This window comes from Nomascus leucogenys, chromosome 15 (assembly GCF_006542625.1).
Source record: "Nomascus leucogenys isolate Asia chromosome 15, Asia_NLE_v1, whole genome shotgun sequence".
Lineage (NCBI taxonomy): Eukaryota > Metazoa > Chordata > Mammalia > Primates > Hylobatidae > Nomascus > Nomascus leucogenys.
In genome coordinates, this window is record NC_044395.1 from 58,236,740 (window position 1) to 58,253,578 (window position 16,839).

Consider the following 16,839-nt stretch of genomic DNA (forward strand, 5'->3'; position numbering starts at 1 on the left):
TGCCCCATTCCCAGACCCCTGACAACCACTGTACAACTCTCTCTTTCTGTGAAGGAACTCCTTTGTCTATTTTTTATTTTATTTTAATTAATTAATTATTTAATTATTAATTTTTTGAAAGACAGGATCTCTCTGTGTTGCTGAGGCTGGAGTGCAGTGGTGCAAACATGGCTCACTGCAGATTCCACCTCCCAGGCTCACATCGGTCCTCCCAACTCAGTCTCCCAACTATCTGGGACTACAGGTGCGTGCCACCAGGCCTGGCTGATTTTTTTATTTTTTGTAGAGAGAGTATGTTGCCTCGGCTAGTCTCAGGCTTCTGTGCTCAAGCACTCCTTGGCTTCCCAAGGTGCTGGGATTAAAGGCATGAGCCCACCATGCCTGGCCAGAGCTTTTTTTATTTTATTGGCAACGATATAGGTCCAGAGAGACCCCATGGTCTTATCAATGGGCATGTGTATAGTGTTGGAGGCAAAACTCTTTTCCTATTACAGTTATTTTTTCCTATAACTAAGATACTGCCAAACAAGTGGTAGTAATAAGATAATGTTAACCTTTGTGTTTAAACTATTCCTTGTACCGGTTCAATCCCAATGAAGTCAGATCTTTATGTATTACAAAAGTAACCTCTGCTTGTTATATTTATGATCAATTCTTTGTGTAAGTTTTCATTTCTTTGTCTCCTACCCTGGAAGCTACATGAAGTCAGGGATTATAACTATTTTTCTTACCACTATATCCAGTATATCATATGGTACCTGAAATTTAATAGGCACATTAGTATTTGCTTAATAAATATATTGAACAGAGTTAATAAATATTCATCAAAGAGCATCTCATACATGAGTTGACTCTTTTTATTTAAAAAGAAGTCACCAGCCGGGCACTGTGGCTCACACCTGTAATCCCAGCACTTTGGGAGGCCAAGGTGGGTGGATCACGAAGTCAGGAGTTCAAGACCAGCCTGGCCAACATAGTGAAACCCCATCTCTACTAAAAATACAAAAAAAATAGCTGGGCGTGGTGGCGGGCACCTGAAGTCCCAGTTACTTGGGAGGCTGAGGCAAGAGAATCACTTGAACCTGGGAGACAGGTTGCAGTGAGCCGAGATTGCACCACTGCACTCCAGCCTGGGTGACACAGCCAGACTCTGTCTAAAAAAAAAAAAAAAAGTCACCAAGAGAAGTCATTTAGCCAAAGATAGGCTCAATATTAGAAATATTATCTTCTATCATTTAATTTCCTGAGACCTAGGAACAATAACTGTGGAAGAAGCTCTAGGCACTATTAAAAACTGTGATTCTGAAGTCAGGTTTTTTTTTTTTTATCCCCTTGTAAAGTAGACGTTGTTTTCCTGCAGGTGCTGTATTATCTGCCCCTGGGGGGTGGGGGTGGGGGAGCAATGGGGACACAGTATAGTGTTTATCTGCTGGCCTCAGCTTTCATCTTTCCAGGCCTGTAGGTGTTCTTGTTAACAAATATCTCTCTCTGGTTTAGTCAGCTGTGTAACCTTGGCAGCTAGCTCCACACATGGAGCCTCAGGAAGATGAAGCCCTTAGAATTGATGTAGGTTATTTTCAGGTGCTTAATTGTATATTTCACCTCTGTCTTCTCTTTTGGTCATTTCTTTCTTCTCATTACAGTGGGGTGCTGACCTACAGACTGAACATGAAAAGTACCTGGTGAAGCACTGTGGCAACATACCTGTCTTCGTTATTAATTATCCATTAGCACTCAAGCCTTTCTACATGAGGGATAATGAAGATGGCCCTCAGCACACAGTAAGAAGAGATACTAAATAAATTGGGGTTAGTCCTCTTGGGGTGGGTTTTTCATTTAGCCTTTGTGATCTTTTCTTAAATGTCATCTGTCACTCTTTTTATCTCTTAAAATGATAACGTTTTTCAAAGACATCTCTTAAAAATTATTCCCAAAGAAATTCCCAGTGTTCTATAAACGTACTTCCTCATTTCTGTCACAAGGTCTTCTTAGTTTAGCAGGTGCAAATCTAGGTGTTCTTTGTTTCGTTTCGTTTTGTTTTGTTTTTTAATGACTGAGAGGAAGCGGCCTAGAACACTGTATGGCTATACCAAGTCTGGTTAGTCTGTGGTGAAGTACTGGTTAGGAGACTCCTAGGAGGGAAGGCATACTGGGCAAGAGATGACAGCAGTGGCACTGAGAGGTGACAGCGTGCTGGCAGCCCTCACAGCCCTCACTCGCTCTCGGCGCCTCCTCGGCCTTGGCGCCCACTTTGGCGGCACTTGAGGAGCCCTTCAGCCCACCGCTGCACTGTGGGAGCCCCTTTCTGGGCTGGCCAAGGCCGGAGCCGTCTCTCTCAGCTTGCGGGGAAGTGTGGAGGGAGAGGCGTGGGCGGGAACGAGGGCTGCATGCAGTGCTTGCGGGCTAGCACGAGTTCCGGGTGGGCGTGGGCTGGGTGGGCGCCACCGGCCCCAGGCAGTGAAGGGCTTAGCACCTGGGCCAGCAACTGCTGTGCTCAATTTCTCTCCAGGACTTGGCTGCCTTCCCGCGGGGCAGGGCTCGGGACCTGTAGCACCCCATGCCTGAGCCTCCCCACCCCTCTGTGGGCTCCTGTGCCGCCAGAGCCTCCCCGACAAGCGTCGCCCCCTGCTCCACGGTGCCCAGTCCCATTGACCACCCAACGGCTGAGGAGTGCGGGCACACAGCGCGGGACTGGCAGGCAGCTCCACCTGCAGCCCCATTGCGGGATCCACTGGGTGAAGCCAGCTGGGCTCATGAGTCTGGTGGGGACGTGGAGAACCTTTATGTCTAGCTAAGGGACTGTAAATACACCAGTCGGCACTCTGTATCTAGCTCAGGGTTTGTAAACACACCAGTCAGCACCCTGTGTCTAGCTCAGGGTTTGTGAATGCACCAGTGGACACTCTGTATCTAGCTATTCTGATGGGGACTTTGTGTCTAGCTTTATGTCTACCTTTATGTCTAGCTCAGGGATTGTAAATACACCAATCGGCACTCTGTATCTAGCTCAAGGTTTGTAAACACACCAGTCAGCACCCTGTGTCTAGCTCAGGGTTTGTGAATGCACCAATCGACACTCTCTTATCTAGCTACTCTGGTGGAGACTTGGAGAACCTTTGTGTCCACACTCTGTATCTAGCTAATCTGGTGGGGACGTGGAGAACCTTTGTGTCTAGCTCAGGGATTGTAAATGCACCACTCGGCTCTCTGTAAAATGAACCAATCAGCAGGATGTGGGTAGGGCCAGATAAGAGAAAAAAAGCAGGCTGCCAAAGCCAGCAGTGGCAACCCGCTCCGGTCCCCTTCCACACTGTGGAAGCTTTGTTCTTTCCCTCTTTGCAATAAATCTTGCTACTGCTCTCTCTTTGGGTCCTCACTGCTTTTATGAGCTGTAATACTCACCGCGAAGGTCTGCAGCTTCACTCCTGAAGCCAGTGAGACCACGAGCCCACTGGGAGGAACAGACAACTCCAGATGCGCCGCCTTAAGAGCTGTAACACTCACCGCAAAGGTCTGCAGCTTCACTCCTGAGCCAGCAAGACCACGAACCTACCAGAAGGAAGAAACTCCAAACACACCCGAACATCAGAAGGAACAAACTCCAGACGCGCCGACTTTAAGAACTGTAACACTCCCTGCAGGGGTCCCGGGCTTCATTTTTGAAGTCAGTGAGACCAAGAACCCACCAATTCTGGACACAGCACAATCAGGCAAGGGAAAAGCTGGCTTGGCAGAGCGGGAGGCTTAGACTGCTTTGGTTTGGACTATCAGGTAGAAATAGTGAGGGGAGGGCTATGAAGGGATCCAGGCAGTCGAGGCAGATTTTCCCTGTCTCAGCTCTTGTCTGACCGTTTCTTCTCTATCTGCCTGTCTTGTCTCTCATCCCTTTACCATTTCTTGTCCTATGTTATTTTTTTTGCCCTTAACTATAGTTGTCTTTTTTTTTTTTGAGATAGAATTTCACTCTTGTCACCCAGGCTGGGGTGCAATGGCGTGATCTCAGCTCACTGCAACCTCTGCCTCCCAGGTTCAAGTGATTCTCCTGCCTCAGCCTCCCAAGTAGCTGAGATTATAGGCGTGTGCCGCCACACCCAGCAGATTTTTGTATTTTTAGTAGAGACAGGGTTACACCATGTTGGCCAGGCTGGTCTTAAACTCCTCACCTCAGGTAGTCTGCCCGCCTCAGCCTCCCTAAGTGTTTGGATTACAGGCGTGAGCCACTGCACCTGGCCTGCCTTTTTTATTCTTTTGGTTTTTACAAAATTAGCTATAACATGGCCAGGTATGGTGGCCCACGTTTGTAATCCCAGCACTTTGGTAGTCCAAGGTGGGAAAATTGCTTGAGACCAGGAATTCAAGACCAGCCTGTTCATCATAGGAAGACCCTATCTCAACAAAAAATAAATTAGCCAGGTGTAGTGGCGTGCACCTGTAGTCCTGTCTACTCAAGAGGCTGAGGTGAGAGAATTACTCGAGCCCAGGAACTCGAGGCTTCAGTGAGCCATAATGGTGTCACTGTGCTCCAGCCTGGGTGACAGAGGGAGCCCCCTATCTGAAAAACAAATAATTAAGTTTTAAAGTTGGCAATAATATAAAGTAAGAATATATTTTACTTTTCTAAATATTTATTGAATAGTTACATATGTAATATTATTAGTTGTAAAAGTCTGTGAGACAGATTATATTGATTTCAAAATAGGCCCCAAAACTACACTTTACTGTCTGATGCTTTTCACTTATTTGTGGATAAATATACAAAAATGTAGATTAGGGCCCACTAGTAAACAAAATGTCCCTGTCAGGTATACAAGGTTATCTGTTTGACTGTATTTCCTGTTTTTTCATTTAGTATTAATACAACTATATTAGCCACCATTTACTAGATGCTTAGGAATCAAGTACTACCATCTCATCTCTAAATCCAGAAACATCTTCGCTTAGAAGCTTGTTTCCCCATTTTATAAATGAAAAACTGGAGTGCAGAGATAGATTGCATTTCCAAAGCTACGTAGATAGTAAGTAGTTAGTATTCACACCTGATTCCCCCTAGCTCTAAAGTCTGTAGTTTTAAAATATATATATTTTTTTCTAGGCTGCAGATTTGGTTTTATAAAGTCAGTGTTTTTTTCCACTTCTTCCAACTGCCTAAAAATCACAAATAATATAAAATTACTTTTTAGCCATTTATTTTACTCATCCTCACCTTTCACACAGAATCATCCAAAACTAGTGAGCAACATAATTGATTTATGATTCTTATATTCTCTTTTTTCTACCAACCCTCTAGTGTAATTGGCCCCCAGGTTGGCAGCAAAAAGGAGACATTAGGACCTAGATTATCTAGTCCTAAATAATTTAGTATTGAGCCTATATTACAAAACAGAAGACTATATCTCTTGGCTTTTTTTCATCACTCCAGCCCATCCCAATTCCAGCTCCCCCTCCAACACACACACCATGTATTCTTCTCATTTAATTTCCCTAGATTAAGCATATTTCAATCACTCAATTTTGCACTTAAGTACTCTGCTTAAGACTTTTCTTCTCTATAAAGATTTTTCTGGGTTACCCAGCTACTTTGAGCCTACCTTTTTTGGATTTTTATTGCATTTAAAGAATTAGCAAAACTGTAGCATTGTGTCTGTGTTCTGTAATCTCTTATTAAGTTTTGCTTTCTTTCTTTTCTTTTTTTTTTTTTTTTTTTTTTTGAGACGGAGTCTTGCTCTCTGCCCCAGGCCGGAGTGCAGTGGCGCGATCTCGGCTCACTGCAAGCTCCGCCTCCCAGGTTCACGCCATTCTCCTGCCTCAGCCTCCCGAGTAGCTGGGACTACAGGCGCCCGCCAACACACCCGGCTAATTTTTTTGTATTTTTAGTAGAGACGGGGTTTCACTGTGTTAGCCAGGATGGTCTCGATCTCCTGACCTCGTGATCCGCCCGCCTCGGCCTCCCAAAGTGCTGGGATTACAGGTTTGAGCCACCGCGCCCGGCCTCTTTTCTTTTTTTTAAAAGGCAGAGTCTCACTGTGTCTTCCAGGCTGGAGTGCAGTGGCACGATCTTGGCTCATTGCACCCCCTGTCTCCCGGGTTCAAGCAATTCTCCTGCCTCAGCCTCCTGAGTAGCTGGGACTACAGATGCATGCCACCACACCCGGCTAATTTTTTTTTTTTTTTTTAGTAGAGACGGGGTTTCACAGTGTTGCCCAGGCTGGTCTCAAACTGAGCTCAGGCAGTCCATCCGCCTCAGCCTCCCAAAGTGTTTGGATTACAGGCATGAAAGTTTGCTTTCTTAAACAAAACTTAACAACTTTAGGATGAGTATTGAATTTTTTTTTTCTTTTTTTACCACCACAGCATCTCCCACTCATTCTATACTCCCACTTCTTTGTAGTTTCCACCCCTATCACACCGTTGAAGTAGCTCTTGTTAGGATCAGTAATGATCTTCATGTTATTAAATCCAGCAGACTTTTAAGTCTTTATTTTATTTGACCTGTCAGTGCTAATCAGACTTTTTTATTCTTATAACTGTCTCCTCCCTTGACTTCTGTGACATCACATTATCCCTGTTTTTCTCCTTTCTCAGCATTTATTCTTTCTTAGTCTCCTGTACAGATTTATCCATTTCTATCTATTCATCAGGTGTTGGAATTCTTCAAGGCCCAGTCCTTGGTGGTCTCTGTTTTCTTCATGTTATTTCATCTGTATCTATTGCTTACTGTTTATTCTCTCAGAAGTTTTTATCTCTAATCCAGACTTCTTCTCTGAGCTCTAGACTCATATACATTCATCCCTCAGTATCCTCAGGGATTAGTTCCAGGACATCCTACCCACTAGCCCCCTCTCAGATAGCAAAATTCGAGGATACTAATGAGTCCCTTATGTAAAATGACGTAGTGTGCATATAACCTATGCACATCCTCCTGTATACTTTAAATAATTTATAGGTTACTTATAATACCTAATACAATGTAAATGCTAGGTAAATAGTTGTTATACTGTATTGTTTAGGGAAATAATGGCAAGAAAAATATCTGTACATGTTAGTTACAGATACAGCCATTCATTTGTTTTTCCTGAATATTTTAAATCTGCTGTTGGTTGAATCCACAAATGCAGAACCTCTGAATACAGAGGGCTGACTCATTGACTGCCATTTACATATCTCAAAGGCATCTCAGACACAACACATCCAAAATTGAACCTATGATTTCTCCTCTCCTGCCAGCAAATTTGATCTTCTTTCAATATTCTGTAATCATCTAATTGTACCTGCCAGATACCTGAGTCATCTCAGAAGTCTTCTTTTCTCATTTCCTCCATTGACTAAGTTCTGTCAGTTTTGCGCTGCTAAATATCTCTCACATCCATTCATTTCTCTTCATTTCCTCTTTTACCTTTTCAGATAAAGATACTGCCTAGACTACTTTAGTAGCCTCCTAAGTGATCTTCATATATCCATTCTTCCCTCTTCTGAATCAGTTCTCCCATTTTAGTGTGAGTTTTTATAAAATGTAAATCCTGGCTGGGAACAGTGGCTCATGCCTGTAATCCCTGCACCTTGGGAGCCTGAGGTGCACAGATCACTTGATCCCAGGAGTTCCAGACCAGCCTGGACAACATAATGAGACTCCATCTCCATTAAAAAAAAAAAAAAAAAAAAGTTAACCCAATCATGTTGTCACTCTTCTTAAAACCATTCAGTGGCCTCCCTTTGCTCCTAGGATAAAAGCCAAAATCCTTTATGTCGCCTGCAATGCCCAGTAGAATGTGGTTGTGTCTCCTTCTCTAGTCTGTTGTACTGTGGGGCTCCACTTTGTTCTCTCCTAACACCACCCTTCTTCTGTGTCTTCAGACGTGCAGTTCTTTCTCTCACCTCAGACTCTGCATATATTGTTCCTTCAATCTAGAACGGTCTTCTTCATCTAAATAATTTTACTTACTGATATTTATACTCAATCACCATTTCCTCAGAGAAGCCTTTCTTGACCCTCTAGTCTGTCAGAGGCCCCTGTTAGATGCTACAGTCCTACCATGTTAAGTTTCACACCCAGAGATACTAACTCTTAATCCATCATAACCTTTAACAGTTGTAATTTTACATCTATGTGCATGACTATTTAATTAATGACACTTTCCTCTGTGTCAAAAGACGTGAGGACTTCCATATTAGTCCATTTTCACGCTGCTGATAAAGACGTACCCAAGACTGGAAAGAAAAAGAGGTTTAATGGACTCACAGTTCCACATGGCTGGGGAGGCCGCACAATCATGGCAGAAAGTGAAAGGCACTTCTTACATGGCAGCGGCAAGAGAGAATGAGAGAGAAGCGAAAGCGGAAACCCCTTATGAAACCATCAGATCGGCTGGGTGTGGTGGCTTACTCCTGTAATCCCAGCACTTTGGGAGGCCGAGGTGGGCGGATCACCTGAGGTAGAGGATTCAAGACCAGCCTGACCAACATGGAGAAACCCCGTCTCTACTAAAAATACAAAATTGGGCGTGGTGGTGCACACCTGTAATCCCAGCTACTTGGGAGGCTGAGGCAGGAGAATCACTTGAACCCGGGAGGCAGAGGTTGCAGTGAGCCGAGATTGCACCATTGCACTCCAGCCTGGGCAACAAGAGCAAAACTCTGTCTCAAAAAAAAAAAAAAAAAACCCACCATCAGATTGGCTGGTGCAGTGGCTCATGCTTGTAATCTCAGCACTTTGGAAGGCCAAGGCTGGTGGATCACCTGAGATCAGGAGTTCGAGACCAGCCTGACCAACAAGGTGAAACCCCGTCTCTACTAAAAATACAAAAAGTAGCCAGGCATGGTGGCAGGCACCTGTAGTCCCAGCTCGGGAGGCTGAGACAGGAGAATTGCTTGAACCCAGGAGGCAGAGTTGCAGTGAACTGAGATCACACCACTGCAGTCCAGCCTGAGCAACAGAGCGAGACTCCATCTCAAAACAAACAAACAAAAAAAACTCACCATCAGATCTCCTTAGACTTATTCACTACCACAAGAACAGTATGGGGAAAGTATCCCCATGATTCAGTTATCTCCCACCAGGTCCCTCCCACAACCAGTGGGAATTATGGAAGTACAATTCAAGATGAGATTTGGGTGGGGACACCCAGCCAAACCATAGCAACTTCTTTTTCATTCATCAGTATATTCCTAGTGGAATGCCTGGGGCATGGTGGACACCTAGTATCCATGTGGTGGACGGATGAATGGATTAATGAATCAAATCCAACAAAGTTTAAGACACACTGTCGACGAGTAGTGAGTTGATCTGCTGTGAATTTGCTGGGAAGCTAAAAAGCATCTTTAATTTTGTGAGTGGTAGCAACATGGCATAAAGGAAAGTCTAGTGGCTATAGAATTAGACACTCTTGGGTTCAAGTCCCCAACTCTGTATTATAAACTATGTGATCTTAAATCTGCCACCCAATCTCTTTGTGTCTTAATTTCCTGATCTGTAAAAATGAGAGCATAATATATTATGGAGTTGTGAGGATTAAATCAAGTAATATAAGAAAAGTACATAGCTGTGTTTTAGGAAGTAGGTAGTCAATAGGAAGTTGTCTCTTCCTACTTTCTAAATTTTAATAAAATTTTTCCCTTTCATGTTTAGTTGACACGTAATAATTGTATGTATTTATGGAATATAGAATGGTATTTTGGTATATGTATATAATACTGATCAAATTAGGGTAATTAGCATGTTCGTCACCTCAAACATTTTTCATTTCTTTGTGTTGTGAACATTCAAAATCCTCTCATCCACCTTTTTGAAAATATACAATAAATTGTAGTTAACCATATTCACCCTATATTGGTGCAGAATACCAGCACTCATTCCTCCTATCTAGCTATAATATTGTGTCTACTAACCAACCTCTCCCCACCCTTCCAAGCCCCTGATACACACTGTTCTACTATTTCCCATGACCTCAAAAAATTTTTTGTTCCCACATATGAATGAGAACATACAGTATTTATCTGTGCTTGACTTTAAATTTTTATAGAATCTTTATTATGATAAAGTACAATAATGTTATAATTGTGTGTGTGTGTGTGTTTACATAATATGTTATAACATAAGATTCCTTAAAAGGTAGTTCTCTCATAGACCTCACTCATAAGTATCTTACCTTCAGCAGTACTGGGAAACCTTCATTATGACACAGTCTCTCTGGTAATGTGGTCTCACACCCTAAAGGCGTTATACTGGGACTTTAACATACTTCCATAATTTATGCAGTACTAGAGTATATAGCTTCTCAGAGCTAAACTATTCAAATATAATTTATTTAAACTAGTTACATTAGCCATAGAGAATAACATTGGTAAATTAGCAACGTACATTTCTTTTCGATCCATTTGTATGAAGTGCCTGCTTCTATCCCTCGTTTGTTGTTTTCTGGTTAAGGAAGAAGCTTTGGGCCAGATGACTAAATTCTGTTTCTTTTAGTAGGGCTGTAATAACTGGCTGTGAGTAGGTTCGCAAGAGTTCCTGTAATGGATGCAGTGCAGTCTTGAAAAAAAATAAGACAGGTGTGTTTCATAGGTGCCTTCTTTAGGGAACCAAAAGAGAAGGATGGGGAAATATCTAATCTACACTTGTAACTTTTGGCCAGAGGGTAATAAATAGTAAAATGGTATGTTTTTACAGTTATAATTTATCTTCCTATCCCCGCCTCTCAGTAGAAATGAAGGTATGCACTGTGGTGTACTGAAAAGTACACAGGATGCAGAGTGGTTCTGGGTTTGAAATCTAGATACCTTACTAGTTACCTATGTCACCTTAGGCAAGTCTCTGCAATCTTTCAGCCTCAATTTCTCCCTCTGTATAATCAGAGAATTGGATTAAGTGACCTCTAAAGTATTATCTCTCTAAGATTCTCTGATTTCCTGTAGCCTAAGTTTTTCTTCATTTGCATGGATAAGACTAACTTACAAATTACTGAGCATATTTGATCATTTGAAAGGGACAGATCATGGGAAAATGAATCTAAACAAACATGCAAAATGCCATATGCCTCTGAGGCTGGTCTCCAGATAAGTCCCTCAAAGCCAGGTGGCAGGTGTTCAGCTGGGGGAGTGGCTTCACGGAGAAGAATATTCATTTATTCTACACATGTGTAATTAGGAAAAAGTGACTGCCCCTCAGTCCTTAATGAGATGCCACAATCACCAGGTAGTGTTCTAATTTTCAAAATTATATCAGTATTACTTAGCAAACCAGAGAAAGGTAAGCATTAGTGGGCATTCAATAAAGTATATACTGTGAAGTCAACTCAGAAAGGAGAATACTCAGCCAAGGGGTGTGTAATGAATTTCCCTGAGCTGTGGCTAATTAACCAACCTGCATCAAAATAGCTTGAGCCACAAACCAACAGAAATAGTGATGAAGGGAATTGCCAGTTTTTCCCATATCTAGGACTGAAGAGAATCCTAGAAATTTATGTCAAAATTGAAAGTATCCATTTCAGTCTGTCTTAAAATACTTTGAGATTCTTTATTATGACATATTTTATATTAATACTTTGAATTGTAGAGGTAGGGAACATAGGGAAGAGAAATCCTTTTATATACGTGATACAGACTTCTAAGGTTCTGTTACCAAACTGTTTCTCCCATTTCAGTCTTCCCAATGTCTTAATTGAACAAGTTTGGTTAAAGCAACTGAGATAAAAGTGAACGTAGATGCCTCCTAAGTCTTTTGGTAAAGTAAGAGTGTCGAGGAATCTTCATTATTAAGAGAAGCAAGGAAAAGACATTTAGGGAGTTGAGAAATTATTTATATTGTCTCACTTAACTAAATAAGATTAACTAACTTTGTAAGATTAGAGAAGAGATAACTTAAAACATGGCAGACAGAGGAAAATGGAAGAAAAGATTAACAAAGATTAAATTTTTGACATTCCAAATTGACATCTATTATTGAGTACCTGTGTGGCAAGCATAATGTTAAAGCATTCAAAAGAGAAAACAATAATGTTTATCGAGTATGTGCCAATAATTAACTTTTATTCCTTTCTTACAGATGAGGCTGCTACCTCTCAGTGCAGCAGTATAGTCACTGGTGCAAAATCACACAGCTAGTAGGTATTGAAGCTAGGCTGTAGAGGCAGAAATACAGCATGTATGGCAGCTTCATTAGAATCTTGGTCTTTCTGGGAGTGAAAAGTTTGTGTGGGGTTGCAGGAAGAGCTGTGGACTCAGAGCCAGGAGACTTGGGTTTTGTTCCTGGATATACCATTAATCTTTCTTGTCCTCAGTATTCTCAGGGGATCATAGTCAACCTCATTTGTTGATAGGGAAATGCAAATTAAAACCACAGAAAGACACGACTACGTACCAGCTAGAATGGATAAGATGAAAAAGCCTGTGATTCCAGTTGTTGGTGACAATGTTAGGAATACACTCTCCTATGCTGCTGGTAGAAGTATAATTTGCTACAATCACTTTGGAAACTATTAGGCATTACCTACTCAAGCTGAATATATGCATATTCTATGATCCAGCCGTTTCTCTCGAAATGTGTACATATATGCCCTAAAATATGTTTAGGACTGTTCACAGCAATACTCTTTGTAATAGGTTGAAACTGGGGGGAAACTAGACCAACAACAGTTGAATAAATAACTAGATTGTAGCATATTTATGTAATGGGGCACTATTCAGCAATGAGAATAAATAACCAAGAAGTATGTCATGAATTTTCCTGGGCTGGGGTTAATGAGCTGACCTACATCAAAACAGCTGGAGCCTCACACCAGCAGATACACCAATGAAGAGAATTGCCAATAAACAAACTATTGCTGCATGTATCACCATAATGAATCTCACAAATATACTTTGAGTAAAAGAAGCCAAACACAGAATAGTATATACTGTATGATACTATTTCTAGAAAGTTCAAAAATTGACAGAACTGCCCTCTGGTGATAGAGGTCAGGAAAGAGGTTACTTTTGGTCGGGGTAGTAACTAAAAGAAGACCTTAGGAGGACTTTTTTGGGGTAGTGCTACTGTTCAATTTATTGATCCATATGGTGCTTCATGGTGTGTTTGTGAAAATTTATAGAACTGTATACTAGTTATTTGTGTACTTTTTACACATATTTTATACTTGAAGTTTACTTTAAAAGGGAATTACACACTTATATCATCATAGGTTTGTTGTGGAAATCCGATGAACAAATGTTTTTAAAATTGCTTTAAAAATTAAAATTCTATGCTGTAAAAATAATGGAGTAAGGAATTATTGGGTGATAAAGATGGCTAGACAAGATAGGAACAATTATGGAGAGATTGGAGTGTTACAGATAGCTTGGGCTTTATCCAGTTAAAAATAGAGAGGCATTGTATGTCTTCTAAGATACTGGCAAGATGAAAAAATTAACCTGACATACAGAATGGATTGGGGAGGGGGGGAATTAAAGACACGTAAGATAATTATGGGACTTTTGCTTATAATCTCAACAGTGAAAATGGAGAGAAAGAAATGAAACTAAAACATTCTGAAGGAATAAACAGTGGTCTGTGTGTTAGTCCATTTTACTAAAATACAGTTGCTCTAAGTTGCTATAAAAAATACCTGAGACTGGCTGGGCATGGTGGCTCACGCTTGTGATCCCAGCACTTTGGGAGGCCAAGGCAGGCGAATCACAAGGTCAGGAGTTCGAGACCAGCCTGGCCAACATGGTGAAACCCGTCTCTACTAAAAATACAAAAAATTAGCTGGGTGTAGTGGCCGGTGCCTGTAATCCCAGCTACTTGGGAGGCTGAGGCAGGAGAATCGCTTGAACCCGGGAGGTGGAGGTTGCAGTGAGCCGAGATCACGCCACTGCACTCCAGCCCAGGCGACAGAATGAGACTACATCAAAAAAAAAAAAACACCTGAGACTTGGTAATTTATAAAACGAAGAGTTTTATTTGGCTCATGGTTCTGCAGACTGTACAAGAATGGCATCAACTTCTCAACTTCTGGTGTGGCCTCAGGAAGCTTTTACTCATGACAAAAAGGCAAAGAGGGAACAGGCATGTCACACAGCAAAACAGCAAGAAAGAAGGGAAGAGATATCAGTCTGTTTTAAACAACCAGTTCTCATGTGAATTAATAGAGCAAGAACCCATTACCATGGGAATGGCACAACGCCATTCATGAGGAGGCCACCCGCATGATCTAACACCCGCCCCTAGGCCCCACCTCCAACATTGGGGGGTCACATTTCAACGTGAAATTGGGAGGGCACAAATATCCAAACCATATCAGTCTATGAAATAAACTAGAAAGAAAAGATAAGGAAGAGAGAGGAGTCACAAGTGATTCCCATATGTCATACTTTAATTATAAAAAGTAGAGTGGTGCCGTTTACTGAAATGTCCTCTCTCAAGTGGAGGAACTCATAAGTGAACCTTTGTGGAGTTCTCAACTGATGTGTTCTTCTGGTTCACTTGAAATTTAGAGCTCCCTAAGGAAGGAAGAAATGTGGTAAATCAGTCTTGACCATGAGGGAAAGGGAATACATATTTGGGAGCAAGGTAAGAATTCCATTCCTTTGAAGCCATTGGTAGTATCTTTGCAAAATGTAAGACTTTTGCCTCTTTCAGACAGCAGCAGTAGTAAAACTGGCTAGCAATTATAGTAGCCAAAGTCCATTTTCAGTCATTGTTGCCTGCAGCCCATCTGCATCTCTTCACCATCACATCTGGAAAGCCCTCTTTCCTAATTGTACCTAGTTTGTTTTTAGGGCCAAAATACTGTGTATTTCAGCAGTTACAGCAAAAACCACAAACATGTTTCCTATGGTTTGTGGAACATTCTTTTTCTTCTGATACTAGTGTGTAACCTTGCCCCGTTGTTGGTAGCAGCCTGTGAGAAACTGAATAAGGAGGCGTTCAATTTGTGGTTTTCATCAATATTTAAAAATACTGAGATAGGTGGGAAGAGAGGTGGCAGAGGAAGGGACATTAAACTTTTTCCCTCTTTCAACTTTAGTGTGGAAAAGGTTATGTATTGTAAGCCTTGTTCCTATCTAGCCAACGTTTTTTTTTTAATTCAGGGTCTGAGTTTTATTTTCAGTACATTGATTGGAATCAAAGAGTCAGAAGGGAGTGTCATAAATAGAAATCAGGGTTTGTTCAGCTTGAATACCAACACAAACTATTTCTAGACAGCATGCCACTGCAGCTGTGTGACTTAAGCAGAATCAAAACTCATATTAAGTGGAGGAAGATGTGTTAGAGAGCATTCTGGGCCTACAAGATGTGCCCAAAGTGGAATTGGTTTTGTTAAGGAATGGAGGAATTAGGGAAAGCTTAGGAAAATGATCTGTAGTCTCCATTGTTACCTGTGTAGGAGAGTAAAAGGTCGGCAGAGCTAAAGTCCTTCTGCTTAGTTCAAGCCTCCCAGCGATGCATAGAAACACAATAGAGATTTTTAGTTGTGCAAAAGTGCTCAAATTTGGTCAACTTTAAAGAAGTTTTGCTCTGCAACCAGTGAATTCCTTAATGATAGATTTAGTTCTGGTTCCTGTTCATTGTATAACTCATTACTCCCGGTAACCACCAGACCTTCAGATAAACTATGTGTATTTTCTGGTCCTACCTTCCTTTCTCATTGAATCATATCTTTTTCCATAAAGTACAGACGATTGTCCACTCAGAAGGACTTTTAAAAATTCAAGTTTATGGCTGATTTTTGGCTGTGGTTAATTGAAGTTCCAAGAAAAAGAGTAATATAGGAAGGCTGTTATTTGGAGGGTTCCTATGCCATTATTTATCATCTTAGAAATAATCATAGAGCTGGGCATGGTGACTCATGCCTGTCATCCCACCACTTTGGGAGGTAGAAGCAGGAAGGTCGCTTGAGCCAAGGAGTTTGAGACCAGTGTGGGCAACATATTGAGACCCTGTCTGTACAAAAAAAATAAACAACCTGGTGTGGTAATCTGTGCCTGTAATCCTAGCTACTCAGAGAGGCTGAGTTAGGAGGATTGCTTGAGCCTGGGAGGTCAAGGCGGCATTGAGCCACACTCATACCACTGCACTCCAGCCTAAGTGGCAGAGTGAGACCCTGTCTCAAAAAAAAAAAAAAAAAAAATTGGCCAGACACGGTGGCTCACGCCTGTAATCCCAGCATTTTAGGAGGCCGAGGCAGGTGGATCACAAGGTCAAGAGATCGAGACCAGCCTGGCCAACATGGTGAAACCCGGTCTCTGCTAAAAATATAAAAAATTAGCTGGGCATGGTGGCAAGCTTCTGTAGTCCCAGCTACTCGGGAGGCTGAGGCAGGAAAATCTCTTGAACCTGGGAGGCAGAGGTTGCAGTGAGCTGAGATCGCACCACTACACTCCAGCCTGGCAACAGAGTGAGACTCTATCTCAAAAAAAATTAAAAAAAAAATTAAAAATTAAAAAAAAAGAATCATAGATGAAACTCCTAAATAAGTATGTGTTTGGTCATCTAACTAAAAGATATGGATACTTCCTAACAGGAAGTTCAAAAGCTTGCAGCTCATCTCCCAGGGCAAAGATGATGTGCTCCGGCTTGCTTAAGATGTGCTCTAGAGTCCGGCTATTTGGAGAGCCTGGCATGCAACAGCCAAATGGGCAGAAAATGGGTATTGATGGTAGCTCAATTTCAGAGTCACCTTTGCAGTACTCTAAAAGCACACTGGAATTGGCTGGAAGAGCCATTAGTAGACAATCAATATCTGAGCTTTTGATAGTGACCATGGTCTATATGATTATTTGTGGTACTTTATCTGTATTTTTCTTGTAGCACCTAATGCTTTATGGTTAGCTATGATAAAATCTAATCTCTACTGTAGCACTTTTTAT

The 16,839-nt window shown here is 41.7% G+C and overlaps 1 protein-coding gene across 2 annotated transcripts in view; it reads left to right on the top strand.

Annotated features, from left to right (window-relative positions):
* NARS2 (asparaginyl-tRNA synthetase 2, mitochondrial) overlaps window positions 1–16,839 on the top strand; it is a 150,366-nt gene that overhangs the window by 117,891 nt on the left and 15,636 nt on the right. For both annotated transcript variants that reach the window (XM_003254654.3, XM_030829405.1), the window contains one exon: window positions 1,644–1,781. In XM_003254654.3, coding sequence (XP_003254702.2) covers window positions 1,644–1,781 — 138 coding nt within the window. The remainder of the gene's footprint in view (window positions 1–1,643; window positions 1,782–16,839) is intronic.